We start from the raw sequence: 15,523 nt of genomic DNA on the forward strand, positions 1-15,523 counted from the left end.
ATTAAACGAGTTTCACAATGGATACCTCAGTTGAAAAGTCTTATCGACGGAATAAAGTTTTGTTTTATGTATCTTATGTGTAGTTTTATGATGTGGATATTACACTTTATTAAAATGGAATAAAAAAATCTTTCCAACATAAAAATATTATAAATTTTCATCGAAGTTAAATTTCTGGATAACTTTGAAACGGAGGCATAGAAAAGAATTTTTTTAGGTTTTTTTTCGAGAAGTTTAACTCGGGAAGCTTGAAGTTGTTTTGGTAATCGGTTTAGTTTTCAGCCAAACTGAACTCGAATGAGATCTCGGACCACCGCGATGTCTTTGTTGCGTCATCCCGAGGGATTATTGTCGCAATAATCACTCTTTTTATGACAGCTTAGGAAAACGCATTGTTCCATTTCTTAAATACTTTATGGTCATAAATATATGTAATTTATTGGCTTTTATGTACAAAGTTTCGATAATTATAAAATATTTCTCGACGTCTATAATGTCTCAATCTCAAAATTGCCACAGCTAGCTTAAATTGACAACATTTATAAGATAATTTTATTAGACTGACAGTATTGATAGATATTGAGTTACAAATTAAACTATATTTAATGCTGAAAAAAGTTGATTAAGATTACTTGAATAATTTTCTCTTAAGTAGAAAAACTTTATTAATTAAGAAACAGTCGACCGAAGGGGATGAATGAATATTAAAAGAAAGAGTTAAAAGAATATTTGTATAATTTACTTAAAAGCTAAATTACAATTAACCTTAAAACTAAACTCTCAATAAATAAGTCATATTAACAAAATTGCACACAATTTACATCTAAGTCAGTTACTCTAGCAGGTGCAGGGCTGGTGGCATCGGCTGCAGGCTTGTGATGAAAGTTGTCTTTTCAACTTGGCCACTTCGTTCTTAAGATAAGTCACTTTGAGAGCAAGGTGGATTTCCCTCAGCTTCCGTCTGTCTCTGCTCTGTTTGGCTGCGAAATTATTCCTTTCCCGTTGCTTTCTGTATGAATCGTCAGCGGTTTGAGTTGTTTGGACCGCGCGACGCATTCTCGGATTGTTTCCTAGTAAGGTTCCGCCGTTCTTCTCGGCCATAGCTCTCAAAGCATCCTTCTCGAAGGCCTGAAAGTCCGGGTCATCAGACAGGGAATCCACGTCCATCATGTAACTTGGTCGTTTTCTATCGGCGGAGACTGGCGAATCCGGTGGAGAAATCATCCCGGTTCGTAGCGGCGGGCTCGTGACCAAACTGGAGCAACTAGACACCGGGGAACTTTCAGGCAGCGGCACATATAGATGTTGGCACGTGTAGGGCACACTATAATACGGTAAATCACTTCTGTATTTCGTGGAGAGGTCGAGAGCGCTTTCCTCAGCGTAAGGCGTCCACAGAGCCATGGTGGCGTATTGATGATCGATAAATGACTAATGTGTAGGGCGATGCTCTAGTGCTTTTTGTATGCTAGTGGGCGGGGCTTAAGGGTGAGATGGACCCCTCCAAAAGGGTTGGCTACCTGCGGATAACGGGAGCGGCGCGTGACAATGTTTATTATGGTTTATCTTTGCGTTTAATGCTTAATTAAGTAAAATTTAATTTTGAAATTAATTTTATCCAATGATATCGAAACCAGAGAATATAGGAAAATGGAGAAAATATAAAGGGAATAGGTACATTCAAAGGTTCCGCGGTTCTTTGCCATATCTCGAACTCTCAAAGAAAAATATTTAACTATATAGTTTTACATATAATTTCTTTCTATTAAGTTTTACATTTAAAAATAAATACATACATTTTTTTATATATATATTTCGTTGATATGTGAACCTACAAAAGTTTAGAAAATTATTATTTTTTTTACTAGGCTTATTTGTAATTAGGCTATCGTTAATTCCCTTAGCGCTAATGTAAATGTGTTTTGCATTTCTCGCGTAACAAATAACAAATAGCAATTAAGTAATGTGTTTATGATTACCTAAAGTTTTGCCAAAATGTGCCTCCGAGCGTCGCAATATCGAATAGTAAAAACTACGTGCACAGCTTGCATTATTCATTATTAAATGGTTAATGTGTTTTTAAGAGATTTTGCCAGTCTTTAAAGATTGTTCAATTGTTTATGATCTCACACCTTCATATGACATATATTATTCTTATCATGAATATCGCTATGAACTGCGTATTACGTTCCTGTTATCGGTTCTCTGACATTTAACAATTAATTTTAAACAATTATAACATTAAATAATTAAATAACATTAAAACCAATATCTTGCACATTGTTTAGTAAATTTCGAATACTTTTAGTTTATTCAGTGCCATGTGGTCAAATAATGAGGTATTGAAATTCGTTGAAGCGGCTAAATAGCCATCTGTACATTTCCTTACAAATCAACTTCCGGATATTATTGAAAATATAGCCATAGACCCCCAAGAGATATACTTAGGCATTATATATAATTTTCTCAATTGAACTTTTATCCACTACAAGGTAGCTTTTCATAACTATAAGGTAACCTGAACAGTAGAAATTGAACTGTAAAATAAAAAATAAATTCTTCAATTCAATCATCCTCAATGCACCAAACGTACATTGTGGTTAAATTTTCATAAGTAAACTGTTATAATGATAGGATAGCCTGTTTTAATTAATTAAATTGTAGTTTCCAAAGAATAAAATTATTCTTTTTATAAAAAAGAACAATAGGCCAAATGCGGGAGCAGTGTTGGCGCAAATTTTATGACAGCAATAACGGCGGCATGCGTCCACAGATTAGACATCAGATTACGTCGGTAACGAAATATTTAAATTAATCTTTTTATTGTTTCTCTGTAAGCTCGAAATTAAGGATTAAAATTAATGTAACGGGGGTAATATACTAGGCAGGTAAATTTTGTTAAACCGTAAATTACAAGATACAATTATCCATTTGAATAGTCAGTTTCGACAAAATTAATTTTGTTTTTTCATTCATAATGAGAAAAATCTGTTTTGAGTGCGATATCTTCTTATAAATTGTTACATAATTAATTTTAGTATCCTGTTTATATATATAGTATATATACAACAATGAAGAGATTAAATTATACCTAACTCAAGTTAATATTTTCGATGTCGTCACAGTAGGTAACTGTAGAATATGCAAGTTGTTTTGTTCCGTGAGGATTATGAGATGTAAGATAAAAGGGTGTCCATTTATGCACTTCGCAAATATTCTAAGAACTTTGGCAAACTCTAACGGGCCTATTTACATTCTTAAAATTAAATCCCAGGGGATCTGGTAACAGCAAGCGGTATTTGTGACGCCAACCAGCTTAAAAAATATTCAATATAATTATGCCTACTAGCAGCTAAGTATGTATACTAATTAACGTAAAAACTCGTGATATATTTTTTTATTATTACTAATACAACGTTTCATGCTTATAGTTAAATCAAAGATTTGGAAAATATTGTTTTTGATCGTCACTTAAAACTTAGTATTCAGCGTCAAATTAGAAATCTTTCTTGAACAGATCTATATTGGAATAAATGTTAATAGTGGGGTTGCAGGGCGTTAACTTAATTGTTGACAAGGGCATCACCGAGGGTCGCACCCCTATTACACAACCCCTTGCTTTTGCGCTATGTACTATCGATCTTATATTTATAAAAGGAATACCTAAAAAGTCGATGAGAAGGCTAATTCAATGTATACATTTACTGTTGGCTCGTAGTTACGTAAAACCTTTCTTGACCCTAATTCCATGAGATAATGTAAGCAAGCATATGTCTTATGTCGGTGATACATATAGGTATGTTATGTTCCAGGTCATGCATGATATCAATGCAGGTGATACATCTGAATTATATGTTAGTACAATGGATATGAAAACACACAACGTTAACCTGAACCTCTCTGTAGTTATCTATCTATAACGATAGTTATCATCTGGACAACTTCTCATCCCTGCAACGAAAGGTGGTAACATCACACATGTAACAACAATCCTTTAATAACAAACGAAGGCTAGAGACACGCGACCATATTTTTAGATAAGATCTCACTTTCCCCTCATCATATTCTCAAATATTCGGGTTACCAAAAACATGCGACATTTTTGTATACCAATATTTATTGTTATTACTTTGTGAAGATGAAATTATTATACATTAGTCGCAGATATGCGTCGATATGCCCCAGTGATTGTAGTGATAGTGTCTTGACCGCTCTACGTCTATGACTTCGGAACTGGTATAAACTTATATGAATAAAGTTATTTTCAGTTTGAGTTTGTAAAAAAAATAAGTATTGGCCTGACTAGGCTGCACTGAGCTTAGCCCTGCGGTTTCACCCGCTTTTAGACTTTCTCAACAAATGTACCCAATTATTTTTTAAAGGTGATCCCTTAGTTCGATATAACAAGAACGATAATGCGTTCAACCAAACATACTGAAGCTCTCAAAAGAAGTTTTTCCCGTTTCAACAACATTTTGAATTGATTCTTCGCTTCTTTAGATCGAAGCCTATGTTACCTACTTACCGAGTGTAGATTTGTATTGGTAACATAACGTTGAGAAATTTTAGAGTATACCCAGTACAGAAACAAATTTCTTCATGCAAGTTTTTAGTTAAGCTTGTAAGTTTATATTATTTAATTATGAAAAATTAATTTACATTATTTGGGAGGAAATATTTTTAATTGTCGAAAGCGATTAGAAACCTTTACTAAATGTTCTAAATGTCTATTGGCTGATTCGGTCGTAGGTTTATTGCGCAAACGCAGGCCCCGCCCCGCGCAGAATTCGTATAGATCTCATAATACATGAGCTTAAATGTTAAAAAATTCTTGGCTTTAGTATTTGTCATTAATTAGGGTTTAAATAAGATACGAAAATAAATAAAATGTATGCATAATAATCTTTATTCTATACTTTTGATTTACATTTTTGGTATTATTCACTTAAGCAGCTAAATTTAAAATAACATATTCTGACTCTCTTACATATTACATCCCTTTTTCGTTCCAATGTCTACTTTTTCTCACTTTTATGAACATACAAATAGCACCATTAGTATTCACTAATAAATCTTAATTAACGGCTCTGAAGACAGCTGGCACATACTCTACTGTCCACTTGCGACCTCATCTCAGCCAATTTCTTTTTCAAAAACGTCACTTGAAACGCCAACCGAACCTCCCTTAGCTTCCGTCTGTCTCTGCTTTGTTTTGCCGCGTAGTTGTTTCGTTCTCTTTGCTTTCTGTACATATCATCAGATGCTTGGGTGCTCTGAACGACTCTCTTCATCCTTGGATTGTTTCCAAGGAGACTTCCACCATTCCTCTCTGCCATAGCTTGCAGCGCGTCACGTTCGAAGGCTTGATATTCCATGTCGTCTGAGAGAGTTTCATCTTCCTGATTCCAACTTTTGATCGAGTCTGGAGATATCTGTGAGGTAGGTACGGTTTGTGGTGCACCGTACGACTCGTAGTAGTAATGATCCAAGTGCGGGTAATCTGGAGATTTTTCTATGTTCTGTTTGGTCAAGTCGAGTGCTTCTTCCGTGTAAGGCGTCCAGAGAGCCATATCGTGTGCTTCCCCTTGCTCTTTAAATCGATGAATGGCGGACAAAGTAGGGGCGGAGCGCAAAAGCGGTAGGGTGGGCCTAACGGGACCACTTGCGAAACTCACTCGTCATTAATTTATGCTATTTTTTGTTATTTAAGTACAATTACCAATCTAGGTTTGTTTACATTTATTGGGTGATTAAGGGTTGAATAAGATTTCAGATTAATTAATTTGTTTACTTGGGCTCAGTAAACAATTTAATTAAGGTATTTGATGTTAGTTTATATAGCCACATGATGTAGCTTTTACATATTTTCCAGAACAACTCGGTATGTTTATTACATTAAGATATGGTTTTCACCAATCTTAATGGCTTCTGTTAATTTGTAATGCACTATAATTTAAAAAAATAATTAGGTATTGGGGCTGTGCCTTTTAACTTTACTTATCGCTACTGATATTTTATATAGTTAAAGAATTTACGGAAGTCTTAGATTAACATTAAGTTAATTTTGTAAAAGTATAGTATGAGTCTCTTATTTGGTACGTGGCTAAATAATTGGATCAATGCAAGGGCAGGTAAGAATATTGATTTTATAATTTTATATATATACATAATAGATGATATAAAATAGTAATTCCAATTAGCTAGTAAAATAGATGAAACGCTGGCCGCCTTAAAAGGTGGTCATTTTCACATAAAACAGTTCTCATCACCCACTTAACTAATACTGAATCCAAACACGGATATTTATTTAAAACCTTCGTATCATGTGTATTCAGTACAGGGTTACTCGCAGCTGTAAATTACATTTATCCAAAAATCAAACGTATTTACGAGGAAGCGAAGAGATAATTTGGCATACATTGTAATGTAGCGGTTCGCCACGCGCCTGTCATTTGGGAAACCCTTCCTCTTCGAAGGGACAATTTTTTCTAACTGTGAAAAACGTCATCAATATCTCAATATAATATTTAAAACCGTTCTGGTCGCAAATATTTGTTTGCAGTGCCTCTTTTTCACACAGCGTTAAACAATCAACTCATTGTTAATCTTCCAATTAAGTTAAATACATCATCTTGGATATTATAAACAGCCAGTATAAATACAAACAGACTACTAAATTTTCTAAAAACATTGTTTTTGGAGTTTTGATTTTGAATCCCATAAAAACTAAATAGTATGTTTTCAAATAAAAAACACCTAATGAGCCATACATAAAAGTATACAAATATCCTACAGATGTACAGGTAAATGAGTTATGAACAGCTTATACACGTTAACACAGGAAACACACATTTAAACATACAAACTTTATTACCTTTATTTAGTACGCAATGTAATAAACAGCAGATTAAAACTAAGCCGTCATTAAAATAAGTGGTCTGTAATAGAAATGAAGAATGCGAATGCGCTGCGCTAGACCATCGCAGCCTTCTCATAATTAAGGCCCACAAAACAATGCTCCCATATTTCATTATCTGTGCTATAAATTTGGATTAACTGTCACTTAATATCCGATTTGAATTATTGATTAATTCATGTTGTCGATGTTTTATGAATTACATATAATGTTCTTATTATAATATCTAATTTATTTACATCTCAAATATATTTGATTGTTAAAAATGTAAGTTTCGATTTACTAAATGAAACATTTGTAATGAACATGAACATGAAAATTGGTTACTTTTTGCGGTGAATGTGTAAATTTGTAACAGTACTAATCGTATACAGAAAATCGACCAAAGATAATTCATATTATTTATTGAAACGTTTCTAAAATTGTCTTTTAATAAAAGAAATCGGTCTCACTTGAAATGATTTTCAGTATTATAACCCTTTGCTGTCACATTAACAATACGCGGGACCACCGCTGGACATTATGTCCCAAAATGGCGGGCGGAAACGCGTTTCGCACAATAAGCGCAAATGGAGACAGTTGCTTCCTCGATGACGCTTCGATGGGTATTTTAAATTACGCTGGACATGCAATTATCTTTGGGAAGCATTTTTTCGTGCTTTTGTATGACATGTATATGAATAGATATAACAAATGACATTGTATAATTTTGACAACGTCATCACTTGTATTGGGGTCTAAATGGTTACTTTAATTGTCTACACTCTACATTGTACCTACTTCCTAGATTATGATACATTAATGGCAGATGCAGTAGAACATGGATCTTGATTTCAAAAGGCTATACAAGTGAAGATATATATATATATATCATCACTTAATATATCCGTAGTCCATATGCATTCAGCTCTCGGGTCTTAGTAGGTTCGATTCCCTCAGAAATATACTTTAGGTTTGGGCCACATAAGTCCTGATAAGTCGATTTTCCATTTTTAGAAATGAAAAACATTTTATTTTACAAATAAAGATATCCTAGAACTTTCTTTAACATTCATTCGAATATTGAAAAGAAATAGAACCGTTAATCTCAACCACATTGAGACATCCCGAACACAACATGATTTATTGTGCCTCAACAATCCGATTTTTTTCTCCTGGCCATAATGAATGAACGGGAATATAAAATGTGTATCAAACTAGTATTAAATGTTCACATCATCCATCTTGAAGCATGTCAACAAAACAAAATGGTCGGGCGTTGGTCGCACGGAAAGGGTTACATTTTAATTAGAATGTAGATATGATTTTGCGAATTTATAAGTCGCTGCTAGCTAGCTGTACAAATTGATGTAGATTAAGTTGCTTGCCAGGAATAGATAACAGTTCAAAACTGTCTTTCCAGTATTATACTCATTAATTCGATACATTATAATATAAGATATTATTAGTGCCTATAATATAGCAACCGTATAGGTTACCAAGTCAGTGTTCAGTGTTCCCCTATTGTTTTGTCAATCATTAATAACTAGTCAGTCAGACACCTCAAAACAAATAACTTTGCGACGTTGTTGCATGCAAATTGTATAATTGTCTTTGTTTACTATTTTCGCAATAGCACTTTACAAAGGGTTGGTCCGTTGCACCAACAATTGGGGCAATTTACACAAATTTCTCCAAAATCTTAGCGTGACAAATAGTATTCGTACACTGTCGTTGCAACTTTCTCTATAATGATTTCTTTTGTTTACAGCTTTCTAGTTAAATTCATTATCTGTATTTGAAAATATCTATTTAAATTGTGGTAGGCTACTTACGCAACCTAAGTCGGTCACAAAGTTCTGTCATAAATGGAAATAATAATAATAACAAAAGTACCTTTAAAGAAAACACTATTTCAACGGATAGAAACCATGTACCTATTATAAATTTATAATTATTTACATAATGTTAATTTTTTCCTACGTTTCACCGTGACCACGCACGCTGTATGCACGCGATACAACAGAAAATTTTAAAATTATGTAAAATTTATGTTAATAAAATATAATACATACTATTTACAAAAGTACCTACTGACTAATAAGTGATATATCAATTAATAATACACGAACAGAAATAACATAAAATTATTCGAAATGATGTAACTTATTTTTAAAACAGACCCTTACGCGTTGCGGGTAGTGTTTATTATTTAGCGCAGCACGTACCATATTCATATCGATTTCAGTGGCTGCTTTTTTAAAGATGACTTTAGACTCTCCAAATTTTTATGGGGTTAATCACAGACCTTTTAAGGATAAGGTCCGAACTGGACCAAGGCCAATCCTCATGTCTAATTAAGTCAAGGTTCGGACGCTCAAACCAGACTTGAGCTTGACAAGCCGATCCAAAACTCTTGGTACACTTTTGCACAGGTTTCGTCCCCCTTTTCGCAAAAATTAAGTTCAGTTGGCCCGTAATACCTCACTCCCAACCAGACGATGTTCATGAGAACACCTAGCGTACACTTTATCATTCTGTTTATTGTACTTCTCTTCAATATCGAACATATTTTCGTACGTAAACAGGAAATCACGGTGTTGGTTTTTCGCGTACCACTTCAACAAGACCCGCGATCTATATAAGGCTTATTGTTTTTAGACGAGCACTAAGTAAGTGCCCAATCCCTTTTGTTGTATGCTCGTAGATCAAGATCTATATTTAAAACTTTTTTCACTGGTTTTCAACTGACACTCATCTGCCAAGCCATCAACTTCTGTTTTCGGACAGGATTTCTTGTTGTCCACGCCATTGATGATGATAGCTTTAATTATAGCTGAGAGTGCTTACAGCGGTGCAACGCCATAACAGCTATTCGGTTTTCTTTAAATTTTTACTCTATCGTGAAAAATTAGGGAAAGTGTTTTTTGGTTCAAAAAAATAATCAAACATACAAAAATAGAATGCAATAATTTTTGTATAAAAACATTGGAAATGTATAAATACTGTACCTAGAGACATAACTTTGGGACCAACTAAGACGCAGTTTGGCTTATTGTAAAATATTTTTATTAGGTTACATTGATTTTGAGAAATTCCGTTATTTAAAAAAAACAATAGTTCAGATTTTTGATCTAGAAATAACATGCATAACCTATTAAGCGAATCATAGTATGATTCTAGAAGATTTCCATAATTTTCTCTTTCGAGTGTATGTTTTTAAAGAAGAGTAAACTACTTGTTAATTAGGCGTAAAAATAAAAACTAACCGGACATGAAAAACGTTTATTAAATATATAATATACTTTTAAAATAGTAATAGATAAAATATTACAGATTACGGATTACATTACCTTTAAGTAAATTTAAAGGTAGGTAATATAATCCGCACTCTAGTTGAATAACGTAGAACGTGAGTGATATACATTTAACACTATATACTTTATTTATTTAAATTAAATACATTATTTTGTGATATGATATTTCGAGGTTAGTAATGTACCCTTTTAGAGTATTTTTCAGTTTATAGCATTAATTAATCATAATAATAATTGTTATTTATTGCAGCATTCTTAACAATTCCTATCACAGCGCCATCTAGTACTGAGTGGAAGTTATTCAATAAATTGCCATTTAAAAGAAAATATTAAATAAAAAAAAGTTTAGTATTATTTATTTGAATTATACATTTTTATTGTTTATTATTAAAAATGAATTCACAATAAAGTAATTAAATAATAATATAATTATATAACTTATCACTTTAGTAGTATCAGTTTAAAATCTGTAATCTGTGCTCGGCCATCTTGAGTAAGTTAATAAATTGACTGATTGTCGAATCAGAGTAGGTAAATGTTGTTTTCATACTACCTGCAACGAATAGATGTAAAAATTTTCATTTTACCACGTCACACTCGTGGTACTTGCACTCGGGGCGCCGTTAATACTTGGAATCTATTTGGGCCATCGTTGTTCCGGGATCAGCTGTCATACATTTGACGTGTGTAGGACACAAACAAGACTGTTTTAAGGGTTGATATGCTGGTGGGAAGATGAACGGAACGTTTTACGAGCAGCTTGGGAGTGTGGCAGGGGTGTTCGAGCAGTGGGGCACGTGTGAGCGGACCGTGGTGGCTTGCGCTCTCGCTCGCCGGGTTCCCTGGCCTGGGCTGCGGCTCGTGCAGAGGACGGTGGAAGCAGCTTTGCAGAATCACGTGGAAGACGAGCGTCTCGAACGAGATGCTAATGATGAAACCCTTCTAGCCACATTATTGGCGGCCAGAGTTAGTGACGTTGAAGAAGAAGGTAACTTATAATTTAAAAAGATTATGAAATTTATAATTATTTTAATTTGGAGGGTATTTTTACTTTTCCTTATAGGCTTGAATTTCTTACTACTAACAAATGTTATATAGATACCTGAAAAATAAAACATTCTTCAAGCCCAATTTAGATAACTGAAATCACTGATTTATTATTTAATTATGTCACAACTACTTTCCAAATTTAGGCTGGAGGCTTATTAGATCTGATAAGGTTTGAAGATATTTTCTATTGTATAAAATAAACTGAATACTTGGTGATGAGCTAAGCAGTAAACTATGAATGTTGGACACCTCTTGTTATAACTGTACATGTATAAGTCTGAAAGTGTTACTTTTATTATTAAAAGTGATAGGATGAAAAATAAATATTGGTAAGTAGACATTGTCATCTAGTTTAAGAGATAATGAATAATTACTTGTGTAATACTACAATTAAATTATAGTTTTGTATTATATTAGATGGTGAAAGACTGCGTAAACTCCTAGCCTTGCTGCCTCTGCTAAGGACAGACAACGAGCGAGCCAAGAATGTATATGTGGGTGCTGCTCCAGCTCTAGTACAGAGATGTGTGGATGCACCAAGGCGCACTATAGCTCCAGACTTATGTCGACAACTTTTGTCATATCTTCTTGTACATCCTGCCTTGTCCCTTCATGATCAGAGGTAAGAGTATCTTTACCTCTTATATATTTTCATCTCAACCAAGAATCTGAGAATGGCTATGTTGTCTCGTAATTAGTAACACTTACCATTTGCTCATGAATATTTAAAAAGAAAGTATTGCCATTCACATGCCTTGTTAATGATGAAGCATAATTAGCATTTTATTCTATTAGTTATTAAATATTAATTTGGTTTTCATTTTAATATACTACATCCATATAAAATTTTTTTTATCTTAATGTTGTATGTAGACATGTTATCAAGTTGAAATCTAAATTTAAGTTGTCCCTGAAATAATAAAGTAGCCTCATCCCAGTTGCCAACTACTTTCGTGTTTACAGCTTTATCTTTTTTGCTGTTTCTGTTGATTGCTTTAATGTGACAAAAATGCATCGTTTTTGCTTTAAGAATATAAGTGACAATTCCATTTTCAGGACCTTGACACAATGGCTACGCTATCTAGAAAACCACATCTCAGGCAACAGAAACTCAGAATCTGTTTGGCAACAACGCTTAGACCATTGTCTCCTCCCGGAGACTAACATTTGGAATACCAATAGCACCTTTAGACGCACCATTGGGAAGAATGTAGAGTTTAGGGGAATACTAGACACGGTAGATCCCGCTTCCTACACAGATTTGTTGCAGGAATCTTTTTCGAAGAACGGCAGAGACGTGGACATTAGCATAGAAGGAGACATCTTCGATCCTGTGATCGTTCAGCCCAAATCGCAGAGGTCTAATAGCTTAACCCCACCGTCAACCAACTTTTTACAGATGTCCTCCTCGGCCGAGAATCTAAGCGACGAACCGTTTCAGAAACCTCGAAGTTTTTCTTTATCCAGCGAACACAGTTTAGGCCACTTGAGGCCGATCGGCGGAATGTACGGGACTACGGGCAGCGAGACGAGACTGGACGATCTGAGGTCCAACAATTACACCGAGCACCCCGGGATGACCACGGTGGCTCAGTGGTTGAAGAGCCTGCGCCTGCACAAATACGTGTGGCTCTTCACCAACATTTCGTACGAGCAGATGATGGCCATGGACGAGAAGCATTTGGAGAAGTTGGGTGAGTTAGAGAAAGTGGAAGTCGGCCACGGCTTTAGGACTCGCGACACATTTTGATCGGAAACCTTGCAGGCGTGACGAAAGGCGCTCGGCACAAGATCCTGCTGTCCATAAAGAAGCTGAACGAACGGTCGTCCATCCTGGAGAGCGTGCAGAGCGAACTGAAGTCGGGGCCCGGGCCGGGGCCTCTGCTGCGGGCCCTGGACAAGCTTCGAGGGGTGATGCTGTCCCCCATGCCGCCGGCGTCCGATCTGCCCGCGGCCTTGGTGGTCGCGCTTGATTTGGCGTCCAAATGTCTAACCGGGAGCGGAGGGGCCGAGGGTGAGGACTTCGCGGACCCCATGTCCCTGCACTGCTGGCTCGTCGAGAAGGTACGGGATTCGCACCGAACGATTCACGCCAACGTCACGGAATATAATGTGATACGAATGTCGCAGGCCCTGCACCACGAGTCCTTCCTCGGCGGAGGCCTGCGAGAGACCCTCCGACGCCTCCGCCATCGCCTGCCCCCGAGGCAGTTCTTCCAGCACGTCAGCGACATGCCGGCGCATCGAAGGAACAAGCCCAGGTAGGGCCGACTCTCTTCCGTCTTTGGCGACGACGTCGTCCTCCGTACTAATCATCATCGTCTGTCGCAGATGGCGCGCGGGGCCGGCCCCCCGGGGACGCCGCTGGACGCCCCCCACCCCCCGCGGCAAGTCCCACTCGTACCCGCCCTTCCCCCCGCACGCCCTGCCCCCCGCCGCCCACCCTCAGCACGAAGACTACTCCAGCCTCGACGCCCTCTGCCTGCAGATGACGGAGCAGGCCATCGACTGAGCGGGACGAGCGTTGGGCGAAGGTTCTCGAGAACAGACTTTGATCATTGGATTACCATTGTAATCGATCGCCTCGAGTTTCGAGTTTCAATAGTATATTTAAGAATATAATAACTTGACTCGAACGTTTTCCAGTTAATTTGACGTTGCGACGCGCGGAAGGTATTCAGATACTGAACCGTTTTGGCACATTTCACTATTACTTTGTAAAATCCATCCCGTTTTGGCGATCGTCCTGCCCGCGGAGTAACATAGTCACGGATAGCTTTAAAAATCAATTGAAAGAGCGTCGTAAAATATATTTGTAACGAATTAGTCGATAAGGATATGACAATATTTATTTGATATTTTTGCACCTCGATCACTTTAGCTAAGTTTTATTTATTCCTAGTTAGGAGCGAATCGGCCATTTTTACTTTTGTATGTGTACACCGAATACATCGACACTCCGCCTTCGCCTCTCGGACCGATGGGTTTTTGGCACTAGAACGAAATAGATGTAATGTAGGATGTCCAGGACGGTCGAAGAGCGGTTCTTCGCTTCCGAAGATTTGTATTTGTAAATAAAATGTAAAGATGTCGCAGTAAGTATATGATAAGGGCTGTCCTGAATTTGTTTGGTGCTAATTTGCATTGATTTGGGTTAGTCATAATAGAATAGCTAGATCTGTAGACTTAAACTCGGCCTAACGCGGCCCCCACTCTGCTCTTTGTCCCGGGTTAGATGGATTTGTGAGTTCACTTGAGCCCTTTTAGTTTTAACTCCGCTCTTGCCACTCTTTCGACAATATCATTTCAGAAACTACTTTACTTCTGTCCATTGCTTGTTACGAACCCAATTTCACCATCTCCACTCTCGGGAACAATGTCAGAGTAAGGGTGGGGGCACATTGTAATTTTTAACTTGTGTGCCTGCGGTGTTGTTAGTTTTTGGCTACGTGATATTTTACTCGGCTCCATAGGACAATGGGTCAAATGAGCTCTTGGCACATGAGTGTGGTGGTGGTTTTACGAGATTTATTTATTTAAAACGTACTTTCATATTCCACAAATGTATCTGACCGCGTGACAACGACGGACGGTTGCGACTATTTTCACCATATTTGAAATTATTATTTCATGTTTAATGCTGTTTAACCGTAAATATATCGATGACACGATGACGTAAGCGAGCGATCTGACGGGAGCAGACAAGCCGAACAACTGCTATTTAAAAAATAGCTATTCAAATTTTAGACCAACTGGTTTATTGACCCTAATTTGGCTCAGTGAGGCCGCACCCCAAAACTGGAGTAAAGTTCGCCATAGCACAGATGGATTATGGACCTAGACTCTAGGTAGGAACAGTTCATCCTCTAGGTCCTAGAGGATGAACTGTTCCTCGTTCCATTGCTGCTTAATCTATTAGTTGCCTTTGTGGCTTCGAGAATAATATTTAAATATTATTATTGACATAACAATTAACATATTGTTAACGTTAAGTCGTCGACCGAGTGGATGATTTATAAAAACTCGAAATGATTTTTTTATTATTATTGTTATGGCTTGCAATAACAGTGTTTTGACTGGATCAAAATTCTTTTGATTGTCATATTGTGTGCAATTTATTTTTTATTAAATTATATCATGGTTATTTCTACATTGTGTGATAAATGTATTGCAATTCTTAACTAATTATATTTGAAGGGTTTTTAATCTTTGTTACATTATTATTCATTATTTCTCTGTTCACTTTATTTTTTCAGGGACT

At 36.4% G+C, this 15,523-nt stretch overlaps 3 protein-coding genes across 3 annotated transcripts; 1 reads left to right on the forward strand and 2 right to left on the reverse strand.

The window, feature by feature from the left end:
- Nucleotides 1-783: 783 nt before the first annotated feature.
- Nucleotides 784-1,471, reverse strand: LOC110991635 (thyrotroph embryonic factor-like). The gene has a single exon (XM_022257079.2). It carries the CDS (start codon nucleotides 1,402-1,404, stop codon nucleotides 838-840), a length of 567 nt encoding a protein of 188 aa, XP_022112771.1. The 5' UTR covers nucleotides 1,405-1,471; the 3' UTR covers nucleotides 784-837.
- A 3,485-nt stretch (nucleotides 1,472-4,956) lies between these two features.
- Nucleotides 4,957-5,590, reverse strand: LOC123689275 (protein giant-like). Its single transcript, XM_045628636.1, has one exon. The coding sequence runs from the start codon at nucleotides 5,568-5,570 to the stop codon at nucleotides 5,079-5,081; it is 492 nt and encodes a 163-aa protein (XP_045484592.1). The 5' UTR covers nucleotides 5,571-5,590; the 3' UTR covers nucleotides 4,957-5,078.
- A 5,112-nt stretch (nucleotides 5,591-10,702) lies between these two features.
- LOC110991631 (protein Smaug) lies at nucleotides 10,703-15,475 on the forward strand. Its single transcript, XM_022257076.2, has 6 exons — nucleotides 10,703-11,200; nucleotides 11,680-11,884; nucleotides 12,319-12,956; nucleotides 13,028-13,326; nucleotides 13,393-13,523; nucleotides 13,594-15,475. The coding sequence occupies exons 1-6, from the start codon at nucleotides 10,948-10,950 to the stop codon at nucleotides 13,772-13,774; spliced, it is 1,707 nt and encodes a 568-aa protein (XP_022112768.2). The 5' UTR covers nucleotides 10,703-10,947; the 3' UTR covers nucleotides 13,775-15,475.
- Nucleotides 15,476-15,523: the final 48 nt, after the last annotated feature.

The sequence above is a fragment of the Pieris rapae genome, chromosome 6, assembly GCF_905147795.1.
Source record: "Pieris rapae chromosome 6, ilPieRapa1.1, whole genome shotgun sequence".
Lineage (NCBI taxonomy): Eukaryota > Metazoa > Arthropoda > Insecta > Lepidoptera > Pieridae > Pieris > Pieris rapae.